The sequence below is a fragment of the Pseudorca crassidens genome, chromosome 21, assembly GCF_039906515.1.
Source record: "Pseudorca crassidens isolate mPseCra1 chromosome 21, mPseCra1.hap1, whole genome shotgun sequence".
Taxonomy (NCBI): domain Eukaryota; kingdom Metazoa; phylum Chordata; class Mammalia; order Artiodactyla; family Delphinidae; genus Pseudorca; species Pseudorca crassidens.
Window position 1 is genome coordinate 7,470,707 of NC_090316.1, and position 25,919 is coordinate 7,496,625.

General features: G+C 35.5%; 2 protein-coding genes across 5 annotated transcripts in view; one reads left to right on the forward strand and one right to left on the reverse strand.

The window, feature by feature from the left end:
- Positions 1-13,278, forward strand: part of ADAM2 (ADAM metallopeptidase domain 2) — a 79,792-nt gene extending 66,514 nt beyond the window's left edge. The window contains exons 16-21 of the mRNA XM_067722117.1: positions 2,369-2,552; positions 6,523-6,600; positions 6,822-6,954; positions 11,359-11,518; positions 12,700-12,763; positions 13,151-13,278. Coding sequence (XP_067578218.1) covers positions 2,369-2,552; positions 6,523-6,600; positions 6,822-6,954; positions 11,359-11,518; positions 12,700-12,733 — 589 coding nt within the window. The 3' untranslated portion in view covers positions 12,734-12,763; positions 13,151-13,278. The remainder of the gene's footprint in view (positions 1-2,368; positions 2,553-6,522; positions 6,601-6,821; positions 6,955-11,358; positions 11,519-12,699; positions 12,764-13,150) is intronic.
- A 7,381-nt stretch (positions 13,279-20,659) lies between these two features.
- Positions 20,660-25,919, reverse strand: part of LOC137215922 (disintegrin and metalloproteinase domain-containing protein 5-like) — a 145,225-nt gene continuing 139,965 nt past the window's right edge. For all 4 annotated transcript variants that reach the window (XM_067721519.1, XM_067721520.1, XM_067721518.1 and 1 more), the window contains one exon: positions 20,660-20,824. In XM_067721519.1, coding sequence (XP_067577620.1) covers positions 20,812-20,824 — 13 coding nt within the window. In that variant the 3' untranslated portion in view covers positions 20,660-20,811. The remainder of the gene's footprint in view (positions 20,825-25,919) is intronic.

A 25,919-nucleotide genomic window follows, 5' to 3' on the forward strand; every position in this document is an offset into this window, starting at 1 on the left:
ATATTTTAAAATTTCACCTGGATGCACACTTAGAAGTAGAATTGCTGGGTCACATGGCAGGTATATGTTCAACATTTTAAGAAGCTTCCCAAATATTTTCCAGAGTTACTGTACCATTTTACATTTCCAGCAAATATGTATCAGAGTTCTAGCTTCCCTACATCCTTCTCTACATCACCAACGTTTGATATTGTCATGACTTTTTGTTTCCTTGTTTATTTGTGTGTCATTCTAAAAAGGTATCTTACTCTGGCTCTAATTTGCATTTACCTACTGATTTATGAAATTACCACCCTTTCATGTGATTATAAGGCATTTGTATATCTTCTTTGGTAAAATGTCTTGGTAGATCTGTAGCCCACGTTTAAATTGGGTTTTGTTGTCATTATTGAATTGTGAAAATTCTTCTTTGTATCAGAATAGAATCTTTATCAGATATATGAATTGTAAATATCTAATTCTATCTTTTCTTAATGACAACTTTTTGAAGATCAAAAGATTTTAATTTTGATGAAGACCAACTTATCCCTTCATTTTTTTACAGATCTTGCTTTTAGTATAATACCTAAGAAATCTTTGCCTCATTGCATAAAAGTGATAAAAGCAGAAATGTTTGTTTTGTTCCTGATTGTAGAGTGATAGCATTCAATCTTTCTACTTTATCCATGATACTACTAGTAGGTTACACATACAGCTCTATCAATTTGAGGAAGTTTCTGTCTGTTCCTAGCTGGATGAGACAGTTCATCATGGTTCAGTGCTGGATTTTATGAAATGCTTTCTCTGTGTCCTTTGAGAAGCTTCTGTGTTTCCCCCCTTTATTTTATTTTATTATCTTTTAACACCTTTATTGGAGTATAATTGCTTTACAATGGTGTGTTAGTTTCTGCTTTATAACAAATAGAGACTTGTGAAGTCTCCCTGCACATACATGGAGCCTCACAGCCAGCTAGGGATGTGATGTAAGGAGAGCCGACAGCCAGCCTTTATGGAAGCACTCTCTCCAGAATCATGGCTCCAATTTCTAGCTACTCCGTCCCGAATCTCAACTGTGACCTCAGTCTTGGGCTAACGGTGCTGCTGGTTTTACATTCATTCCCTAATACATTTGCTACTTTTACTCAAAATGCTGCTGGGTGAGACTTTTTGCTCTCTGCACCAAATCAAAGATGATCCCTCTGGCACTGAATTTATTGGTTTTAATGGCCAGCCTTGCCCTGGTAAAACGACAGCTGAAAGAGTGTATGGGAGCAGACCCAGGCAAGAGGACCACAGCCTTTCACTATTATTACTGATTTTATGGCAACTTTACATAAATGCTTCTCGATTTGTTGTTTGCTTTTGATCAGTTTCCATAGCCCTGAAATGTTTGTTGTGACAAATTTGCACAGTTTTATACTTATTTGGGGGGAGATAATTTACCTATATCTTCTCTCTCTCCTACCCACCTTGTTAAGATTTAACTACACAATTTATTTTGTGCCTGATGTATCACAAATCCTAGAACTGACTCATGATAAACACTCTCATCTAATTAGGAATAGAATAAAACTTCCTCAATCTGATAAAGCTATATGTGTTTTGTACTTCTACAAGTTACATCTAAGATAAATTTCCTTCCATGGGAAGAACTCAGTTTACATTTTCTTTAGTCTGGGGCGTCTATTGATAAATTTTATTAATTATTGTCTGAAAATGCCATATTTCCTTTTGAAAGATATTTTCTCTACCTACAGAATGCGAAGACACTAGATATTTTGTCTCACCTTTGAGTCTGTCATTCAATAATCTGATCTCCATTATTTCTCTTGGAAAGTCAGTCTTAAGTTGTATTACTGTTCTTTTGCTGTTAATGCTTTTTTATTTTCTGGTTACTTTCATGATTTTGTCTGTGATTTATGCACTATCGTTGTGATGTATCTCAGTGGTTCAGCGTTAATATTTATTGCATGTACTGCTTCTTGAGTGTATGCCTCAGTGTCTTGTCAGTTTGGGACCCATGATGTGGAGAGTACATATTATGTTTGAAAAACACAAAAGGAAATCCAATCATACCAGTAATTTTTTAAATTTCACTAATTTTTTAGAATAGAATAAGCTTGGAATCATGTTTAAGAATCAAAAAAGGAATGAAGAATTGTTACCAAAAAAGTGATAAGGCTAAATAGAAAGTAGTTCATAATTACTAAGATGTTGTTACTATTAACAATGCAGGAAAGGCTCTCATACTTTTTGGTGTTGCACAATTAATTGCATACATCTTTTAGCAGCCCTTAATGCTTTATTTAAATCTGTTTGCTTTAGAAATGATATTCTAATATTTCTCTGTATTGAAAACTAATGATTTTTATTTGTTGGTAAATTATAGGGATGTGCGATGTGGAAAATTACTGTGTACATATGACAAAGGAATTATAATTAATATTCCAAATGCCACTGTTTTGTATAGCAACATAGATGGAAACATCTGCGTTGGACTGGAATATGCATATGATGATAAAGACAGCGGAAACATGTGGGTAAAAGATGGAACTGTTTGTGGTCTAAATAAGGTATGTAGTCTTTTATTACCAACTAATTTCCTAATTTCAAATTTTAAATGCATATTTGGTATTTTTCTCATAACTTAAGTGCACATTTAATTTCAAAAAATAAGAAAGTAGAAAGTTTTGAAAATGAGATATTATCACTATGAATATTTCATTGGCTATTTAGTACTTTTTTCATGGAAGTCATATGTATTAACTGTTTTATTAATTATCTCATGTTACACAGGGAGTATTTTTAATGTCATGAATTATATTTTGATATACTTACTTAAAATGGCAGTTAAAGTAACATATGCCCATTTTAGTGATGAAAATAATAAAAGATTCACAGAGTAAAGGAAAAATCAATCAAAGGCACATAAATCTGAGATATAAGTACTCTCCATTTTCATGAACCTTCCATCAACTCTTTTTATTATTTGAAGTATAATTGATTTACAATATTGTGTTAGTTTCAGGTGTACAGCATAGTGATTCAGTATTTTTGCAGATTATATTCCATTATAGGTTATTACAAGATAATGGGTATAATTCCCTGTGCTATACAGTATATCTTTGTTGCATATCTATTTTATATATACCACTTTGCATCTGTTAATCCCATACCCCTAATTTGTCCCTCCCCACTTTGATCTCCCCTTTGGCAACCATAGGTTTGTTTTCTATATCTGTTTCAGTTTTGCATATATATATTCCTTTGCATTCTTTTTAAGTTTCCACATATAAGTGATATCATATAGTATTTGACTTTCTCTTTGACTTATTTCACTAAGCATAATTTTCTTTAAGCCCACCCACATTACTGCAAATAACAGTATTTCATTCTTTTTTATGGCTGAGTAATATTCCATTATATAAATTTATAAATATGTATATATACATATATATATTTAAAAATCACATTTTTAAATGCAGTAGTCTGTTGATGGGCACTTGAGTTGCTTCTGAGCCTTGGCTATTGTAAATAGTGCTGCTGTGAACATTGGGGAACATGTATCTTTTTGAATTAGTGTCTTTCTTTTTTCCAGATGTATACCCAGGAGTGGGATTGCTGGGTTGTATGGTAATTCTATTTTTACTTTTTTAAGGAACATCCATAGTGTTTTCCATAGTGGTTGTACCAATTTGCATTGCCAGCAAAAGTGTACAAGGGTTCCCTTTTCTCCACATTCTCCCCAATATTTGTTATTTGTAGACTTTTTGATGAGAGCCATTCAAAGAGGTGTGAGGTGATACCTCATTGTGTTTTTGATTTGCATCTCTCTAATAATTAGCGATGTTGAACATCTTTTCATGAGCCCGTGGGCCATCTTTATATCTTCTATGGAAATATGTCTATTCAGTCTACTGCCCATTTTTTAACTGTTTTGTTTTTGTTTTGATATTGTATTGAATGAGCTGTCTATATATTTTGGATATTAACATCTTGTTAGTTGCATAATTAGCAAATATTTTCTCCGATTCCATAGGTTTCTTTTTGTTTTGTTGATAGTTTCCTTTGCTGTGCAAAAGCTTTTAAGTTTAATTAGATCCCATTTGTTTAGTTTTGATTTTACTTCTTTTGTCTTAGGAGACTGATCCAAGAAAATATTGCTACAATTTATGTCAAAATGTATCCCACCTATGTTCTCTTCTAAGAGTCTTATGGTTACAGGCCTTACATTTAGGTCTTTAAACCATTTTGAGTTTATTTTTGTAAATGTTGTGAGGGATTGTTCTAATCTTATTGTTTTACATGTGGCTGTCCAGTTTTCCCAGCACTACTTGTTGGTGATACTGTTTTATCTCCATTGCATATTCTTTCCTCCTTTTTCTCCTGTTTCTTTTTATAGCATGTGATTTTTTGGTTAAAAACTGGACTTTTGAAAAACAGCCATTTCTCCCACTGTTTGCAGTCTGGCTCCGTGCCAGTGTAGTCCTTTTCTAATTTCTTGGGTGTGCTCTGAGCCTTGGGAGTAGCCTGAGGAGAAAGCTTGTGGTCTCTGAGATCTCTGTGAATATGCATCTTTCCTGGGTCTTTTTGTGGCTTTTCTTATTCCCCACATACATGTATGTTTTTTAATGTCTTGTTTTTCCAAATAGTCTCATGCCAGGGTTGCCTTGGAGCCTTAGATGGTCTATTGTATGTTTCCACCCATTCTCTCTGCTCCAAATGTCTACAAGTCTTAGTTTCCCTGCAGTTTTCCTGGGCAGTGTCCATCTGAGATCTGAATTAGGTGGAACAGAGACCAGTCTTCAGGCAGTTCCCAGACAGGTTACAATATTGAAAATAAGGTGTCCTCTACTCCATTCAGTTCAAGGGAGGGAATTGGAAACTCAGCTGCTGTCTCCTCCAGACCAAGACTATGGCATGCCCAAAAAGTAGTGGGACAAGGTTTGAGCAAAATACTACAAAACTTTCTAACATTTTGATTGTGGCTTTTTGTTTGTTTGTTTGGGCATTTGCTTAGCTGCAGTAGACCTCTGACGGCTTCCAGAGCTCCTATGGGTTGCTTTAGCCAGTCCTTCTCCCCCTCCCCCCCTCCTTCCCCTCCTCCTCCTTCTTCATCTTCTTCTTCTAGGATCTCTAAAGGAGAACAAGACTTGGGACTTCCTAGTGCACCATTTTGCTGATGTTGCCCTCCAGATTATTTTTTCAGGATTTGGTAAAACCTGCTTTTAATTCTGTCACTGGTGTACGGTGCATATAATCACTTAAATACTACATCCTTAGCCATTGATGACCATGGGAGGAATGCTGGCTTCAGGTTTTGGTTACTTTTGTGGAATCACATTGTTTCACATTTTCTGTGCCTAAAAATAATTTTTATTTTATCTCAAGTGCATAGTATTATTTGATATTACAAGTAAAAAGAAGTCTCAAAAAATAATATTTCTAAACTTTTGAGCTTTATGCTTAGCTTTCTTATTCCATTACTTGTACCACAACCAAGAAAGTTAGACATACCAGAGACCTTGGTGTCATTGCTCCATCTCTCTTTTCATCCTTTATATACAATCTATCACTAAACTTAGGTGGATCAAACTATTTAACTCTGTCTCAAACACAACCACTGTTTTTCATCAACACTACTACCACTCAATTTCACTCTATGGTTGTCATTTTTCTGGACTACTGTAATGTTATTCTAGTTTGTCTTTCTATATTTTCTCTTGCCTTTTACATTCTCTTTTTCAAAACCTCCGTTTATCAGCTTTCCATCTTCCAATTAAATCTCTAAACACCGCCAATTGCTTATAGGTTATAGACCAATTTTCTGATTAAGACTATAAGACACAGACAAACCCTCCATAATAACCTCTGTCACATCATGTATAGATTTTTTGTTGTGTGTGTGTTTCTATATCTTTTACTGCAATATGAGCAACATGAGTTTTGTTGTTGTTGTTCACTGCTGTGTTCTCAGGGCCAGGCACATCGTAAGACTCAAATATTTAGTTAATTAATGTTTGAATGGCTGTTCTTTGTGTAACAACTGAACTTCCCTAAATATTTCTTAACAGTTTCATAATAGATATGATGTAGGGTCATTCTGAATACTTATTCTTTTTCTATAAGTACTTTGTCTTTCATTTCTATGCTTGATTAAGTCATGTTCAACATCAGAGCTCAATAAAAAAGTTTCACTGTCCTCATATATTAGACAAATTCTGTGTTTTTATTATTTCATAAAACTATTTTATTATAGTATTTATTACACATTTACCTTTACTGTTACTTATTTCATGTCTGTACTTCCTATCCCAGTATAAGCAGGGAAGATGTTTTTATTGTTTTATTTATTTTCAGATAATCGGTCTCATCTAGTGCTGAAAACATAGTAGCACTATGAATTAATCACTTATTGTTAGTATGTTAATATTTGTTATTAAATGAATACCTCTTATGTCAGTATAATAAGGAATCCTTTTAATTAGATGCCAAACACAGGTGTTGGTACAGTTAACTTACTTTGGGATGTCTCCTTTTCAGGTTTGCAAAAATAAAAAATGTGTAGATTCTTCATTCTTGAACTACGACTGTACTCCAGAAAAATGCCACAATCGAGGTGTAAGTATCAGCACTACAGACAAGAATAGAAATCACTGAGGCTGATATTTGGAAAGCAAACGCACAGCTAAACACACACACACACACACACACACACACACACACACAGTCATATTCATAAACCATGTAAGAAAATCAGCCTTATCTGACCTAGCTATTATTTCAAAATTTTAAGTGAACACAAATAATTTTAGCTATTTATGATATTTCTCCTGTTTCAGCTATGTAATAATAAAAGGCACTGTCACTGTAACCCTACATATTTACCTCCAAACTGCCTAGCTTCACTAGAGTCATGGGAAGGTGGGAGTATTGACAGTGGCAACTTTCCACCCTCAGTACCAGGCCTACCTGGTAAGTATTGATGGATACTGATTTCAATTGAAATTATAATTAAAATAACATTTTAATGTATTAAATTTAATAAAATAAGTCTTTTGTCTACCAATTTATATTTAGATTATGTTTGGACATAAAACAATACACCATATATGGCTATTTAATTTATGTTTTCCTTCCAGAGACTAATGTGTTATAACATATTAAATATATGTTATAAATAACGTATGTCAGTAAAGGCCCAGGCACGAAAATAGAAATCACTTTAGCCTTTCACACAGAAGGAATTCAATACAAGGCATGGGGTAACACACAACGGCAGAGATAAAAGCCAATCAGAGAACAGTGAGGCAACCAGAGATTAGCAACACAGGAATCCACTACCACTTCTTAGGGCTAAAGGCACAATAAATGGAGATGTTATTACTAGAACCAGAATCTAAGCCATCTCGCATGACATGTAACTGTGGTCAGGGCTATATACTAGGGTCTAGAACACAGGTTAGAGGTACTCTCCAGCATGAGGTGAAGGTGTAGAGGATACAGGGACACAATTGCAGATGCTGGAGACAGAGAGGGTTAAATACCATGGCAATTTCTGTCTTCTTGCCCTCCAAATTTTATCCAGTGAATCCCATTAGCCAAATCTAACTAGAAGACCTTCCAAAGGTTAAGGAGCTTAGGAAATATAATTTTCGACACATTTTGGTTCAAAGTAGAGATGTATTTTAGAGCAAGCTGGCAGATCCAGTGTTGCTTAGGACTAGATTTCTTTTATATAAAAATCTATGTTTAGGGCTTCCCTGGTGGCACAGTGGTTGAGAGGCCGCCTGCCGATGCAGGGGACACGGGTTCGTGCCCCGGTCCGGGAAGATCCCACATGCTGCAGAGCAGCTGGGCCCGTGAGCCATGGCCGCTGAACCTGCGTGTCTGGAGCCTGTGCTCTGCAACAGGAGAAGCCACAACAGTGAGAGGCCGCGTACCGCAAACAAACAAACAAACAAACAAACAAAAACCTATATTTACAGAAAATCAAAGCAAGCAGATTTTGAGCCAGACTTAGTTCGTAACATTTCCACATTCATTCCAGCATTTGAAATATAGTATTTAAGACCATGCAGTAATAGATTAAGTAAAAAACATTATAACATACTTATGTATCACCAAGCTATTTCTATGTTAGTGGGAACGGTCAGCTTATCTTCAAATTAACAGCAATTAACTGCTTCTATCCATGCACATGCATGCTGTTTCCACAGTGAGAAGAAGACTGTTTCCTAGAATCCAGGTTGGTTTTAGTGACGTGATTGAGCAGTAAAATATACAGAAGTGAGATTCTGAGACTTCCATGGTTTTGCTGCAGATTCTGATTGGGTTTTTTAGAATACTAATGCTTCGAACTCTCATTATTGGAACACTCATTCTGTTGAAAATTATCTGCTGTATATGAAATTTGACTACATTGAGACATAAAAATAAAAATACAACCATGCAACTAAGCCCTCCCCAAATTCATGACACACAAAATTAAAAGATTAAGTTACTAAATTTAGGGATACTTTCTTGCACAATCTCTCTCTCTCTCTCTCTCTCTCTCCCCCTACACACACACACACACACACACACACACACAATTTGGTACCAGATGGTGCATTTATATTTATATAACAAGAATCTAAAACATGTGCCATTAGCTTTGGAATTGGGTGGTGCATGGAAGGTAGTACAGGAAACTGTTGATGACTACTGATATATGTTGACATTGTCTCAAGAAGACTGTTGGTGAGCAATTCAAAGACAGCTTAAAAACATGTTATTAGAAGTTGGAGAAATGAGGACATTTATTATGAAGTAGTGAATTGTGTGGCATCCTTGCTGCCTGTGGTAATGTGGAAAGTAGAATTCATGGTTCTGGTCAGCAAGATTTCCAAGTTGGGTGACTTAAGTTACCTATGATAAAATATAAGATGATAGTAATTATTAATAAAGGAACAGTTCAGTTTTCAAGTAAAATGTCTATTTTACTTGAAAAGAGCTAGAATTTATTTGGTTTGAAAATAAAATTAATTTTTATTCCTGAATTCTTCCAGCAAAACATTCTTAAAGTGAGAAATGGCTAACAGCTAAATTTGAGATACTGAGCAATAAAATTTGATCTCAGATAAAAATTGTCAAGCATATGTAAACCCCTCTGTTAAGACCTCAGGAAAACTTAAAGTGATGCCTCTTAGACACCTTCATCTATCAATATACAAAAAGCCTTCTAAGTATTGTACTGGACTGCCTCTTAAAAACTCTTAAACAGTAAGGCTACTATGAATGTTAAATAGGTTATTTTATAGCAGCCTCACCAGAGTCCAATATAGACAGATTTATGTTAAAAAGATTTGTGGGTGTGGTTTCATTTAATGGGGTGTATTTTTATTTAATACACAAGAAATCCATACATTTTTAAGGAATTACCTCAGTCAGACTGAAAACGGTCAAGATAATACATATGTTCTTCAAGTCCTAATCAATTATGGGTAAAAGTAGACTGATAAAGCTACTCTAATGTAAAAAGTGTTATAAGGGCTACTCCTTATGGAAAAGGAATTATAAATCATAGGGTATAACCAAGAAATCAGAAGCCCAAACTTCATGATGTGTGCATTTGTGATTTTTGAAAATCACCACCAACAAAAATAACAGCAACAAGAAATACAGATGTATTTGGTTTCACAGGTTAATTCTGGCAAGTTTTTGCAAGGAAGAAATACCATTTTAAAAAGTAGCAGTGAAGTGACTCCTGTCACCTCGCTGTATGAGGAAAACATATCCCTGATGCCAAATCCAGAAAGAAAGTTAACAAAGAAAAAATTACAGAACAATATACTTCATAAACATAAATGTAAGCATTCATTTGAAAGTCAATCAGTGCAATTCACCAAATTAAGAATTTTTTAAGTGTATATCATTTTCTCTTTTGATGCATAAAAGTCATTTGACAAAATTCAACACGTATTTATGAATTTTTTAAAGGCAACAAACTACCAACAGAAGCAAACTTCGTCAATATGATAAAAAGCATCAACAAAAAAATTTTAGCCAATATATCTTATGATAAAATACATTGTTTTTTCCAAAATTTGAGAGCAAGGCAATGAAGTCTGCTCTCACCATGTCAATATTTTACCCTAAGTCATAGCCAGTGCAATAAGTAAAGAACAAAAAATCAGGAGCATGAAGATTAGAAAGGATGAAATTAGACTGAACATGATATGATTAATTACATCAAAAATCCTAAGGACTCTACAAAAATACTTCTAGAAGTAATAAAAACCTTTCGAAAGGTCAAAGGAAATGTTTAAAAGTGGATAGTATTGCTATATACTAGCAGCAGTAAATGAAAACCAACTTAAAATCAGTACCATCTACAATACTATCAAAATATAAAATATTAGGAATAAGTTTAACAAAAGATGTGCAAGACTGAAACTAAAACAAAAATGCAGATAGATGCTAAACATACAAGTAAATGGAGAAATATGCCATGCTCACCTATTGGAAAGTTTATTATGGCCAAGATGTCAATTCTCACCAAATTAAATCTATAGATAAAAATAACCAATCATAAAAGCATGCAACATTTTAGGTGTCAACAATTTGATTCTAAAATACACACAAAAGTGCTTAGAATAGCGAAAGAGCTCTGAAAAAGTACAACAAAGAAGGACAACTTAGTCTATTTGCCTTATATTAAATTTAGAATAATATAGATTTAGTATATAGTTACAGTAATCAAGAAAAGTACAAAGATAGTTCAACGGGAAAGAAAAGTGAGTTCAAAACATTGTATTCTAACAACTGGATATCCACATAAGGCCAAATGAATCTCAAAATTACAACTTACTTCACAATTCATGTGTGATAGACGATAAATCTAAATGTAGAAGCTAAAACTATTCTTGAAAGAAACACAGGAAATGTCTACATGACCTTGAGCTAAGCAATTAATTTCTTAGATGAAACATGAAAATAAATACCAATGCAATAAAAGAAAAGAATTTGGACTTCATTGAAATGCTATTACATATGCAATATTTCTTACAAAAAAAAATTGAGTATTGAGGGAAAATTCAGTTCTTCCTGGGATCACACTATAATCCCTTTCGTCTGTATTATGAGACAGATCTGAAAAGAGACTACATGGAATAGAAGGTTCTTAATAAACAAGCAAGGAATATAGGACTATTATGTAAGAGAAGAGTCTAACGTTGAGCACTTATGATGTCAACTTATCCACTTCATATAAAATATGTTAATTATAAAATTATTAAATGTTTAAACATTTTATTCTAATAGTCATATTAAAATGCAGAAATGGTTTTGCTATATTCCTGGTAATTGCTTTCAAATCACTGGTGTTTTCTCTCCTAGACAGGCGCTATATTGAGAATGTTTACTATTCCACGCCTACGAGATGGCCATTTTTCTTACTCATTCCTTTTTTCATTATTCTCTGTGTACTGATTGCTACACTGGTAAAAGTTTATTTCCAAAATGAAAATTGGAGAACTGAGGACTATACAAGCGATGAGTATATTAATTTCATATTTAAGATTCATTACTTTTGTAATTAGTTGACCTACATAGTAACTTATCAATAAATAACATTATGGTGATATAACTAGTAATAATTCCGATTATATATTTATCTTTATATGGAAATTTAATATGTAATATATTAATGATCAATATAATGAATAATAAATTTCTTTAATCTTAAAATAACTTGGACTGTGTTAAGGGTAAATTTAAGTAGAAATGATTTCTAGTTAGTGTTTATCTACCTCCTTTTACTATTTGATCTTAATTATTAAATATGTATTAAATATTATTACTTTACTTTTTAATATTTATATATTTCAAAGAATTTTGCATACACTATTTTATTAAAACATAGCATGGAAATTTAGGAGAGTAGTTAAGCTTTAAGGCACTTAAATAAATTGAGAGGCAGGCAGAGTTGCAAAAGGTTAGAAATTAATATATAATAGTAAAACTGAAAAATCTAGATATAGCCATGGCTAATCTACAGAAAAAACTTTTTTAAATTAAATAACCTTATAAATATCTGAAAATATGCTTCAAGAATAAAATAAATATTAAAATTGGTTTATTTCCTTTCATGGAAATCGCTATAAAATAATTTCTGCCTTTGAGTTTTACATCTACGACCTCCATCTTAATTAAAATGAAATGAATTTTATTCAAATATTTAAAGAATTTTATTGAAGTATTTGAAGTTGATAAGATAATACTAATTAAAAGAGAATATATTTCACAGAAATATTTTGAAAAGTTTATGTAAAATTGCTGAAGTAATATGTGACACATAAAATAGTCACATAATTCAGATAATATATAAACATATTAAAGGAATTTTCTTATATTAGATGACTTTATTGTGGAAAAACTGGGCAGAATATGAATGGTAAAAAAAAGTGTAAAACTATTTAGCTAATAATGTCATGGATATAAATATGATCTGAGCTCATTTCCAGATAAACTTATATTACTCTGCTTTTTCCCATATTAGTCTTTCTTACCAGTTAAGAGGTGCTCTCGGTGGTAAGATATTCTTAAGTAGTGACTGCTCCCAGATCTCAGATAGGGATTCAAAACTATTTCAATACTGATAAATGGTACAGAGTTTTGTAGAACCATCTTTGAGGAAAATACAATTTTAAATGATTATTTTTATTTTTAAATACATAGGCAAGTGGAAAGTGAGAGTGAGACCAAAGACTAGCCTGGAAAACAAAGAATCCATGGTATCACAGTAAGTATCAACTATTTTAGGATGAGAGGAAGAAACAGACAAACAGAAAATTCAATGTATTAGATAGATAGAAATAATATAAATGTATATTAAGTGAAGATGGTAATATAGCTGCATATAATAAAAATCAAATTGAGGCTATATCATAGACATGGTAAATCTGTCACCTAAAATATGTCTTAGAGTGCTATCTTTTCTCTTTTTTTCTAATAATGCTTAATTCTTTAGCATTTGTGTATTCAAAATGTTGGTTACAAATAAATTATTGATACATGATAGAACTCTACTTCAAAATAAGTGTACCCTCATGCCATTTGTTGAATTAATCATCATTTTTAACTTGATTGATCATACAGGTGACTTTTCCCCCTTTATTTATTCTACCAGAGTAATTATCTCTGATGGACAGGAAAAATGGAAAAGAAAACGTACATGCCTTGCCTAATTACCTGGGATTCAAAACCTGTGCATTATGTCTTTCATCTGTCAAGAAAAGATAAAAGTTTTCATATATAACATAATACCACAAATAATTTATTTGCAAGGAATGCATGTTTATGAGTTTTTGTATTACATATTTCTTATTTTTAGAGTTACCTCATATTAATTCTGTTAGTAAGCATTAACTCTGTTAATGAGTAGGCATGAGGTAAGGAAAGTGTATAATACATGCAATACCATGATTAAAGGCCACTGTTATATTTTAAGCCGCAATGGTGTGTGGTTGTGTTATAGTCTCATGGTCCATAACCAATCAAAAGACAACAATAAAAATTAAAAAAAAAAGATTTGGAAAAAAATTTCAACCATACGCTGCTTATAAAAGACAATTTCAGGGCTTCCCTGGAGGTGCAGTGGTTGAGAGTCCGCCTGCCGATGCAGGGGACACGGGTTCGTGCCCCGGTCCGGGAAGATCCCACATGCCGCGGAGCGGCTGGGCCCGTGAGCCATGGCCGCTGAGCCTGCGTGTCCGGAGCCTGTGCTCCGCAACGGGAGAGGCCACAACAGTGAGAGGCCCACATACCACACACACAAAAAAAAGACAATTTCAGTTATATAAAGGTTCAAAGTAAAAGACAGATATACCATGGAACTTTAAACTAAAGAAAGCTTGGTAGACTTTAACACAAAAAGCATTAGTAGATATAAAGAAGAACACATCATAGTGCAAAAGGTAAATCTAAGAAGAAGCTACAATAATATAAATGTGTGAGTCAGGGTTCTCCAGAGAAACAGAAGCAATAGGAGTTATATAGATAGATGGGGGGTGGGAGGGATGAGGAAATTTATTAAAGGAGTTGGCTCACATGGTTCTGGAGGCAAAGAAGTCCCAAGATCTGCCATCTGCAAGCTGGAGAGCTGGGAAACGACTGGTAGCGTCATTCAGTGTGAGTCTGAAGGCCTGAGAAATGCAGGGCCAATGATGTAAGTCCCAATCTGAGTCCAAAACCCTGAGGACCAGGAGTGCCAGTGGGTGTCCCAGGATAGGAGAAAGCAAATTGACCTTCCTCTACATTTTTGTTCTGCTCAAGCCCTCAAAAGATTGAATGATGCCCACTCCAATTGGTAAGGGTAGTCTCTCCTTCACTCAGTCTAATGATTCAAATACTAATCTCTTCCCAAGACACACAGACACACCCAGAAATCATGTTTTATCAGACATTTGGACATCCCTAAGTTGACACATGAAATTAACCATGACAAGTCTCCCCCTTGTCAACTTCGCACCCATATGCATCTCCTTAAGCCATACTTAATCTCCAAATAAAGGTCATAACTCTGCCTAAAGTGATATAACTGTCCTGCATACAACCAAAGGTGCCCTAATTCCTTTCCAGAAGAGGAGATAAAGCCCCTGCGTGATGTTTACTCTCCTCCTGATATTTTATAACTTAAATACTACGATGTAAAATTTAAAATATTTATACAAAGTCGATACATGATAAAGGAATGAGAGGAAAGAAAGCAAAGATATTTGCTCAATATGTTTATATACAGACAAATGTATTCATAACAAAATAAGGAGAATATAATTGTGAAAATACAGTCTGCATTTCTGTAACTAGTCACATGGTTGTAGCTGGTATTTATAACTACCTTCTTCTATTCTCCACTCTGCATTCCCTTTGACTTCATCAAGCACCTGAGCTGCTTTGCTGACCCAAACCTTCATTTCTGAAAGGTCTGCACCATTAGTAATCCTTTCTGGATGGAGTTGTAGTTCTTCATTGACCTTAATTACAGAGCATGGTAATATGAGGAGACATTCCACAGGATTGCCTGTATTTCATACATACTCTTCCTTACCTCTGTTGTTGAGTAGTCCAGTTCCCTTTGGTAGTCAAGATCACTAACCACAGCCAATACCTTACCTCCCTTGTTTTCCTATTGATTCAGAGGTATGAGGAACCGAAGTAACCATGCAGCAGTCTTAATTCCAATTAAAGATATCACTGTTGTGTTCCCTGGCGAAAGCATTCTTCCCTCTGGGACTAAGACCTCTAAGGCCAACAGAACTTAAAGTTGGGAAACAGGAAGCAAAAATTTTGCTAGTGGGTCACTTGGGGTAATAGTGAGTGGTGCCACGCCTCTTTCCACCCTTCAATTCCTGGACCCATGAATCCTGGTTACTGGAGAAACAGCATCATATATTGGACAGTCTTCTGGAGAACCTTGCCCCAGCCCTGAAAAACACTGCCACCTAGCCAGCACTGTAATAGAGTGCTCAAAAGGCCATGCCACCATTCTATCAGGCCAGCAGCTTCAGGATGGTGGGGAACGAGTGAATCCATGAGCCCAGGGCCACTGCTGCAATTCTTTTGCTGTGAATTTAGTTCCTTGATCAGAAGCAATGCTGCATAGAATACTGTGACGGTGGGTAAGTCATTCTGTCAATCAATGGATGGCAGTTTTGGCAGAAGCATTACATATAGGGAAGGTAAACCTGAACCCAGAGTGTCTATTCCAATAAGGAAAAAATACTGTCCCTTCCTTGATGGTAATCAGCCCACCACCAGGTAGGTGGCTGACCATCCTGAGAATGGTGCTGTATCCTGGGCTCCGTGTTGGCCTCTGCTGCTGGAAGATTAGGCATTCAGCAGTGGTGCTGCCAGGTTGCTAAGCCCATCCTGCCACCACGATCACTTTATTCACTAGCCCATTTGACGATAAAGGCATGGCTAGGAAATAGGCTGACTAGTATCCACAAAATGGGTCGTTTCCACCTGATTATTAAAATTGTCCTCTGTTGAGATCACCCTTAGTGAACATTCACATGGGACACAAACGTCTTCATGTTTCTTGCCCATTCAGAGAGGTCTAGCCACATACTTCCTCCCCAAATAATTTTGTCATCAGTTTTCCATTATGTTCCTTCCAAGTCCCTGATCATCCAGCCAAACCACTGGCTACAGCCCAGAATTGGTATATAATCACACGTCTGGCTATTTCTCCTCCCAAGCAAATTGCACAACCAGGTACACTGCCTGAAGTTCTGCCCTTTTAATAGGATTTCCTTTCACCACTATCCTTCAAGGATGTCCAAGAGAGGGGCTGTAGTGCTACTGCTCTCCACTTCCAAGTGATGCCTGCACACCAGGCAGAATCATCTGTCAACTGATTATAGGGAACTCCTTATGAGCCCATAAATGCAAGCTGAGAGAAGGCCCTGTGGTGGTAGTTGGGACTATAGGCATTTATTCCACTTCTTCTTGTAACTTACCTGTGCCTCAGGGCCTGCTTGGGCCTGATCACAGTTACCATTTCCATTTGATGATGGAATGTTTCTGTGCAGCCCGATTTTATGACTTGGTGGTCAGAAAACATAGTTTATGATCAACAGCTGAGGCCGCAGTATAATTTGGTGGCTTATGGTCAAGTGTTCAGTCTCTACTAAGGCTCTACCAGTAGCTGACCAAAAGTTGTTTTTGAAAAGGAAAATAGTTCTCTTTAGATTATGTCAGGGCCTTTCTCTATAGTCCTAATGGCCTGCACCACGATACACATATGGGGCCTGCCAAAGGCTCCAAACAGCACCCCTATCTGCCACTTCCCACTTCAAGTACCATTGGATCTGCTGGCTTATGTGGCCCAAGTGGAAGAGCAGCTTGCACTGCAGCCTGGACCTGTTGCAGAGCCTTCTCCTGCTCTGGGCCCCATACAAAACTAGCAGCTTTATGGGTCACTTGGCAAATGGGTTGAAGAAACACACTCAAATGCGGAATATGCTGTCTCCAAAATTCAAAGAAGCCCATTAGGCATTGCACCTCTTTCTTGGCTATAGGACTGTCCAGAATCAAAAATTTACCTTTCACCTTAGAAAAGAGTATCTCAACAAGCCCCACACCACTGATCTCCTAGAAATTTCACTAGAAATCGAGATAGATGGCCCCAAAATTTTAGTCAGATTTATTTCCCACCTTCTGACAGCAAATGTCTTAATGATAAGTCTAGAGTAGTTGCTACTTCTCACTCACTAGGTCCAATCAGCATCATGTTATCAATGTAATGGACCAGTATGATATCTTGTGAAAGGGAAAGGTGATGAAGATCTATATTATGACATAGGACTAGAGAGTTGATAGACCCCGGTAGGTAGGACAGTGAAGGTGTATTGCTGACTTTGCCTGCTGACAAAAATTGCTGCATACCAGGGACCAGAGGACGTGCTAATCTGCTCAAGCAATGAAACCACAACTGGTATGGCAGATGCAATTGGAGTCAGCCCCTGGTTAAGCTTAATGTAATCCATGCTTATTCTCCAAAATCCATCTGTCTTCTTTGCAGGCTAAATAGGAGAGTTGAATGAGTATGTGGTGGGAACCACCACCTGTACATCTTTCAAGTCCTTGATGGTGACAGTAACCTCTGAATCTCTTTCTCTAAATTAAATCAGAGGAGGTTGGACATTTACAATTTGCTCATCATGGCTATTTTTGGTCTACGTTTTGGCCAACCAACCGAACTGTTAGAGCACTTTTAACTCCTAAGCTGCAGCATTAAATGCAGAATCTCTTCTTAGTGAGCCTATGTCAATACATTTGGCTTGATGCAAGTTTATGTTCCTTCCACTGTTATCCCACACCCTTAATATCCCTTCCCACAGAGCTTCTCTCGATGTCTGCTTATATAAATCAGAGAACTCAATTAGTTCTTTTGGAGTATAGTTCACCTCACCTTCAGGAATCTGCTTAGACTGAGTCTAGTTATAGGTCTAGAAGCAAAGATGGATGGTGGGGGTCAGTCCTGAGGAGAATCAGCAGTGTCTTGAGTCCAAGACCATTTCCTCAAGGTTAATTCCCTCAAATTGAGGTGGAAAGGCTGAAACCACTGTGGGTGGAGACAGCACAGTGGGTGAGAAGGTCAATTCCACTGGAGTTGGGGAGAATACTTTTGCTGAGGCTGGGAGGCCTCTTCCACAATGAGGACTCATCAGGATTTAGGGGCTCAGTGTCCCTGGCTTCAACAGCATATTCCAACACATCTCCATCCCACCTTATAGGGTCTCATTCTTTCCCAATGAATGCCCTCACTTTGACAACAGACACCCTGTGAGGCCAGGAGGTCAACTTGCATTATAAATCAGCCAGGACTAAGTTCTCCATTTAATTTTCAGCAATTTCAGCCCTGGGGCTATAGGAGATAAGTCCTTTCTTCAGGGCACACCTGGAAGCCTTTAGGTCATTTACGCAACACTTGACCTGGGAATTCAGGTCTCTGAACTTATCTTTTCCTTTCCCTATGTTGTCCAGCAACATTAGGAGAAATCAACCAATGTCATTATATTCCTTCATTTTCCAAAAATGTTCAAAAATATCATATAGAGTCACGTGGCTCCTTTCTTCCTATAAGTGGTTGATTAGAAGTATCCAAAGCAGATATTTTGCATATCTCTGTAAACAGCAACTTTTTTCTTTTAGTCTTTATTGAATTTCTTACAATATTGCTTCTGTTTTGGATTTTTGGCCACGAGGCATGTGGGATCTTAGCTCCCTGACCAGGGACTGAATGCACACCCCTTCATTGGAAGACAAAGTCTTAACCACTGGACCACCAGGGAAGTTCCTGAGTCAACAGCATCTTAAAACTTAATCAGATTACAAAGCCAGTTCCAGGAATCCCAAAACCAATTCAGAAAACTCATCCTTTAAGTCCCCAAATCTGTATCAGTCAGGGTTCTCCAGAGAAACAGAACAGGAGATTATATATATATGGGGGGGGGGGGGGGGGGAGAGAGAGAGAGAGAGAGAGAGAGAGAGAGAGAGAGAGAGAGAGAGAGAGAGAGACATGAGATTATAGAAATTGGCTCATGTGGTTATGGAGGCCAAGAAATCCCATGATCTGCCATCTACAAACTGGAGAACCAGGAAAGCTGATGATGAATTCCGCCCAAGTCTGAAAGTCTAGAATGGGAATGGGGGTAGTGACAGTATAAGTCCCAGTCTGAAAAGCAGGAGTGCCAATGTCTGAAAGCAGGAGAAAATAGAAGTCTCAAATCAAGCACAGAGCAAATTCACTCTTCCTCTGTCCTTTTATTCTATTCAGGAGCTCAATGGATTAGATGCTGCCCACCAGCATCTTTGAGAGTGGTCTTTACTCAGTCTTCTGACTCAGATGCTAACCTCTTCCAGAGACTCCCTCACAGAAACGTTCAGAAATAATGTTTTAATCAGCTATCTGGGCATCCCTTAGCCCAGTTAAGGTGACACATAAAATTAAAAGTCACAAAAATTATAATATTTTATAAATCTTAGTATAACTTCAGTACACAAAAGGAAATTATTATCAGAAAAAAATTAGAAAAATCAACAAATATGTGAGGGATTTGAAAAATATGATGAAAACACATGACCTACCTCATATAGAGAACAGTATACCCAACCTCTGCAAAATACACATTTTAAATATGTATAAAAGTTTTAATGATATATACCACATGCTTAGGTATAAAATAACTCTTAACCAATTTCTCATGACTGAAATATTTCAGATTATGTTCTCTAACGAAAGTTAATTTAAGACAAATATATTATAAATATATAAAAATCCCCAAATATTTGATGTAATACTTTTCTAATTAATCCATGGATCAAAGAGGAAAATTCAATGAAAATTAAAATATTCTTTGGTACATACTATAAAAATACTAAAGTAAAATCCATGACATAGGTAGGTCTTGCTTAGCGGGAATCTAAGCCATCTGAAAACTGCTGACACAAATAATCAATAATGAATCTATAATAAGGAATAGAGGGGGAAAGGGGTGGGGTGGGAGGAATTGGGAGACTGGGACTGACACACATACATTGATACTATGTATAAAATAGACAACTGATGGGAACATACTGTATAGTACAGGGAATTCTACCTAATGCACTGTGGTAATCTAAATGGGAGGGAAGTCCAAAAGGGAGGGGATATCTGTATGTGTATGGCTGATTCATTTTGTTGTGCGGTGGAGGCTAACACAACATTGTAAAGCAACCATACTCCAGTAAAAATTAATAATTAAAAAAAAAGGAATCTGAATACACTAAAGTGGGTACACAGCTTTCAAAGAGGAGAAGCAGTAACAAGAGAAACACTGGATTCAACTCCTAGCTGAGTAAATGCCACTGGGACAAGTCACAGGCTAGCTGAAGTTTAGAAGCTCTGCAAGGAAGGAGGAAGGTTAAGACTTCCGGGGGTGGGGAGGAGATTCAGGTCAACCTAAAGAGCAGAAAGGAAAAGGGATGCTCTCTACCCTGGGGTCATGAGGCACAACTGGCAGGCCCTCAGGGCTTTATGGGGTGAGGGTCTTTGGCTGCTTTTACCTGATTCAGAGCCTTTTCTGGATTCAAGTTAGAGTAGATAGGTTGGAAGTTGGAACTGAAAATACAGAGAAAACACCAGACATAATTCAGGTGATTCAGGGGCAGATGATTTATTATTTCATAATTTAACCCTCAGCAGTGACAACAGAGGCGAGCGAGAAATATGTTTTTTCCTTCTTGGTTTAGGCCAGTTTCTGGTGATTTATTTGGTACCATCCTCTCTTCAGGCCAAGATTGTTAGAGACTGTTACTGTGAGGGAAAACAAGACAAAGCACACCACAAAATACCAGTTATTTATTATTTCTTTTGGAGCCCACATATTTCTAACACAAGAATTTATTTAAAAGGCATGGAAAACTGAAGAGAAAGGATGAAGAAAATAAAAATTGATTCCAGAAAAAAAAATCATCTGTTACCTTCAACTGCAAATATTCTTAGTCTTCTACTAGAGTGGCTTCCTAAAATATCCTAAGTGTTTATCTATTTTTGGTAACTAGGTCAATAAAGCAAAGTGCCTTTAAATTTCCATTCTAAGTATATAAACGGATTTTAGTTTAGAATAAAAACGAAAAATTGTGATGTTTCTAAGTACAATCACATTTTATAAAAGATAAAACACCAACATATACACCATATATACATCTATATATATTGAAATATTTTAAAATGATCATCCTAGGTGCTAAGATTAATGATGATAATTTTTTTATTCTTTTGAATATTTTTAAGTGAACGTTTGTTACTTGTACTGCTATAATAAGAAACAGAATGATTCACCTACTCACAAGCACGTGCAATTTATTGAATAAATCAAGAGAGGAGAGTCAAGGCAGGATTTGGGTATCCCAAGCTCTCCGGACTAAAAAGAATCTTATTGTCATTAAAATCGAAAATAATCCATCAGAATTATGAATGATGAAAACAGTTAAGCATAAAATAGAGTCAAATGTTTGTTGTAAACCTCAGCACAAAACTGAAAATGATAAAGTGTTTTTGGAACCAAGAAAATAATGTTTAAAAAACAGGAATTTATTAACATTAGGCTAGGTCTAAACTCCCAACTTACATAAAAAAAATCAGTGGAGCGAGAGAGATGGGAAAAGGTAAACGTACACTAAGCATCCCTCATACTAAAGGAAGTCTCAAAAATGCCTCTAATCCCTTACTTTTATATTACGTATTTTTCTTTCTATTACATACTCATTTAAGAAACAGCTTATTACTAAGTGACACAGTGGAAAATAAAGAAAATTCAGTACAATAGTGAAAAAGTAAAATTTAAGATAAACTAGAAAGCACATCACTCAAATGTACAAATGACTAAAAATAACTTACGAAGGTTACAACCTGACACAAATGGATTGGTGGTCATCATTACAATCAGGTAATTTGGCAGTAGATATCAAAAAGCAAGAGTGTAAATATTATATTTATGCTTTGATCAAGCTCTCTTCTAGGGATTTACCCTGAGGCTATAATTTATATAGCCTTTAGTTTATTATTTAGACTATTATAATTTATATAATAATATAAGGATGTTTATTACAGGGTGTTCATAATACAGAAAAACTGGAAGTAGTTTACATATTCATAATAATGGATTTTTTAAATGTTATTTTTCTTTTTTTTTTTTTGCGCGGTACACGGGCCTCTCACTGTTGTGGCCTCTCCCGTTGCGGAGCACAGGCTCTGGACGCGCAGGCTCAGCGGCCATGGCTCACGAGCCCAGCCGCTCCGTGGCATGTGGGATCTTCCCAGACCAGGGCACGAACCCGTGTCCCCTGCATCGGCAGGTGGACTCTCAACCACTGCGCCACCAGGGAAGCCCTATGTTTATTCTTTAGAAAAAATTTTTAAGAATATATACATCTATATTGTTAATGGAACTTTTCTTTGGGTATTGTGATTATGAGAAATTTATCTTTAATTCATATACCTACGAAGGTATTTTAGATATTTTAATAAATACTTGATAATCATTAAAAATCAGAAAGATGCTTTCTGAAAATAAAAAGATCTAAATTTTAACTAATTGTTAGTTCTAAAGTTTACCTGGTTATCCCTACTTTCCTTTCATATGAATTTCAGAATCTTTTTCTCAATTTTTCCTACCCTTTTATATAAAAAATAGTGAATTTATGTTAAATATACAGAAGCTTACCTATATACAGATTATTGATATTTGAAAAGAAAAGAATAAGATTTAAAGTTAAAAGTATAAAAACAGAAGTAAAGACAAGCAGATTCAAATTAAATGGAAAAGGAAAAAAATATTTTAGGTAATTAGACTCAAAATTTATGGAAAATCTCCTTTGCAAAATTCTAGGAAATAAAAGTTTAGTTATAATATAAAGTAAATATAAAATGTAAGCATGATAGTTTTAAAAATGAAAATTGTAAACAACTGAAACCTGATAACTTTAGAAGATGCTAAACTGCTGAACTGTAATAAAAGTATTAAGTGATAAAACATATGCTCCTGCCTGCAGTGTGTGAGAGTCCTTGTTGCTTGATATTCTAACCAACACTTGAGGTTGCCTGTTCTTTTAATTTTAGCCACTCTTATAGGTGTGTAGGGGACACTCGTTTTTATTTTAATTTGTCTCTTTCTGATGATTAGTGATGTTGAGCAATTTTTCATGTTTTGAGCTCCTTTGATATCATCTTTTGTGAAGCGTCTTTTCAAATATTTTGCCTATTAGGCTTTCCCGTGTTTTGTTACTGGTTTACAGGGATTCTGTATATATTCTGAGTATGAGTTCTTTATTGGAAATATGTATTACAGACATCTTCTCCCACATTGTGGCTTCCCTTTTCCCTTTCATAAGGGTGTCTTTTGTGAAGCAAAACTTCCTCAAGGTTTAAAAATTTTATTCTACTGTGCTTAAGAACACTTAAATGAGATCTACTCTCTTAACAAAAATTTAAGCATACATTTTTAACAATAGGGACAACGTTGTACAGCAGATCTCTAGATTTTGCACAATTGAGACTTCATTCTCATTGATTAGCAACATCCCACTTTACTGTCATCCCAGCCTGAAGCAACAACCATTCTACTCTCAGTTCTACGAGCTTCACTATTTGAGATAGCTTAAGTGGAATCATGCAGTTATTTGTCCTTCTGTGACTGGCTTATTTCACTCAGCATAATGTCCTCAAGGTTCATCTATGTTGTCATAAATGCAGGATTTCCTTCTTTTTAATGGCTGAACGACATTCCATTATATGTATATACCACATTTTCTTTATCCATTCATCCAATGATGGACATTTAGCTTGTATTCACATCTTGGCTATTGTAAGTGGTGCTGCAATGAACACGAAAATGCTAATACTGCTTTGAGATCCTGATTTCAATTCTTCCGGAAAAATATCCAGAAGTAGGATTGCTGGGTCATACAGTAGTTCTATTTTTAATTTTTTGAGGAATCTCCAACAGTTTTGCACAGTGGCCACAATATCTTGCATTCCCATCAACATTGTACAATGATTCCAATTTCTCCACATCCTTGCCAACACTTGTTGACTTTTGTGGGTTTTTTTTTTTTATAATAGCCATTCTAACAGGTGATACCTCATATGGTTTTGATTTGAATTTCCCTGATGATTAGTGATCTGAGCTATCTTTTCCTATATCTGTTGGCCCTAAGTATGGTATTTTGGGAGAAGCATCTATTCAAGTCTTTAGCCCATTTTAAAATCAGGTTTTATTTTCTTTTTTGTATCAATGGTAGGAGTACCTTATGTGTTTTGGTTATTAACCCTTTTTCTGATACATGGTTTAAAAATATTTTATCCCATTCCATAGGTTGCTCTTTCACTCTATTAAATGTTTCCCTTGCTGTGCGGAAGCCTTTTTAGTTTGATGGAGCCCCACTTGTCTATTTTTTGCTTTTGTTGCCTGTACTTTTGATATCAACCCAAAAATTCATTGTGAAGACCAATGATATGAAGTTTTCCCCCTATGTTTTCTTCTAGGAGTTTTACACTTTGGGGTCACTTTTAATCCACTTTGAGTTGATTTTTGTGTATGATGTAAGGGTTCAATTTCATTCTTTTGCATGTGGCTATCCAGTTTTCCCACCAACATGTCCCACTGCATATTCTTAGTACCCTTTCAAAGGTCATTTGACCATCTATGTGGGGATTGAATCCTGGGCTCTCTATTCTGTTCCATTGGTCTTTATCTGTCTTTATAACAGTACCATACTGTTTTGATTACAGTAGATTTGCAATATATTTTAAAATCAGGATGTATGATGCGTCCAGCTTTGTTCTTTCTCAAAATGTTTTGGCTATTGAGGGTCCTTTGTGGTTCCACATAAATTTTAGAATTTTTTTAATATCTCTGTGAAAAATGCCACTGGAATTTTGAGAGGGGTTTCATTGAATTTGTAGATACCTTTGAGTGGTATGGATATTTTAACGATATTAATTGTTTCAGCCCATGAACACAGGATGTCTTTCCATTTCTTTCACTGCTTTCTTGCAGTTATCAGTACACAAGTCTTTCACATTCTTAGTTAAGTTTATTTGTAAGTATTTTATTTTTTGATCCAATTATCTATGGGATTGTTTTCTGAACTTCATTTTAAGATAGCTTATTTTTAGTATATAGAAATGTAACTGATTATTGTACAATGATCTTGGAGCCAGCAGCTTTATTAATCTTGTTTATTAGTTCTAATAATTTTTTGTGGAATCTTTAGGGTTTTTTATGTGTAAGAACATGACATCTGAAAACAAAAACAACTTCACTTCTTCCTTTCTGATGTAGATGTCTTTTGTCACCTAATTGCTCTGGCTAATACTTCCAGTACTAGGTTGAATACATATGGTGCCAGTGGGCATTCTTACCTTGTCCCTGATGTTAGAGGAAATGCTTCAACGTTTTCAGTTTGACTATGATATTAGCTGTTAGCTTCTCATATATGGCCTTTATCATGCTGTAAATTCCTTCTATTCTTAATTTGTGGAAAGAATATATCATAAGAACATTTTGAATTTTGTCAAACGTTTTTTCTGTATCTATTGAGACGATCTTGTCATTTTCATTCGTCATTTTGTTAATGTGGTGGGTGTATCACATTGACTGATTTTCATATGTCGAACCATCCTTGCACTCCCATGATGTCACTTTCTCATGGTGCATGATCCTTTTCATGTGCTGTTGAATTTGCTTTGCTAGTAGTTTGTTGAGAATTTTTGCATCTATATTCATCACAGATATTAGCTTGCAGTTTCCTTTTTCTGTAGTGTCCTTATCAATTTTGGTATCAGAGTAATGCTGGCCTCATAAAATGAGTGTTACCTCCTTTTCTACTTTTTGGAAGAATTTTAG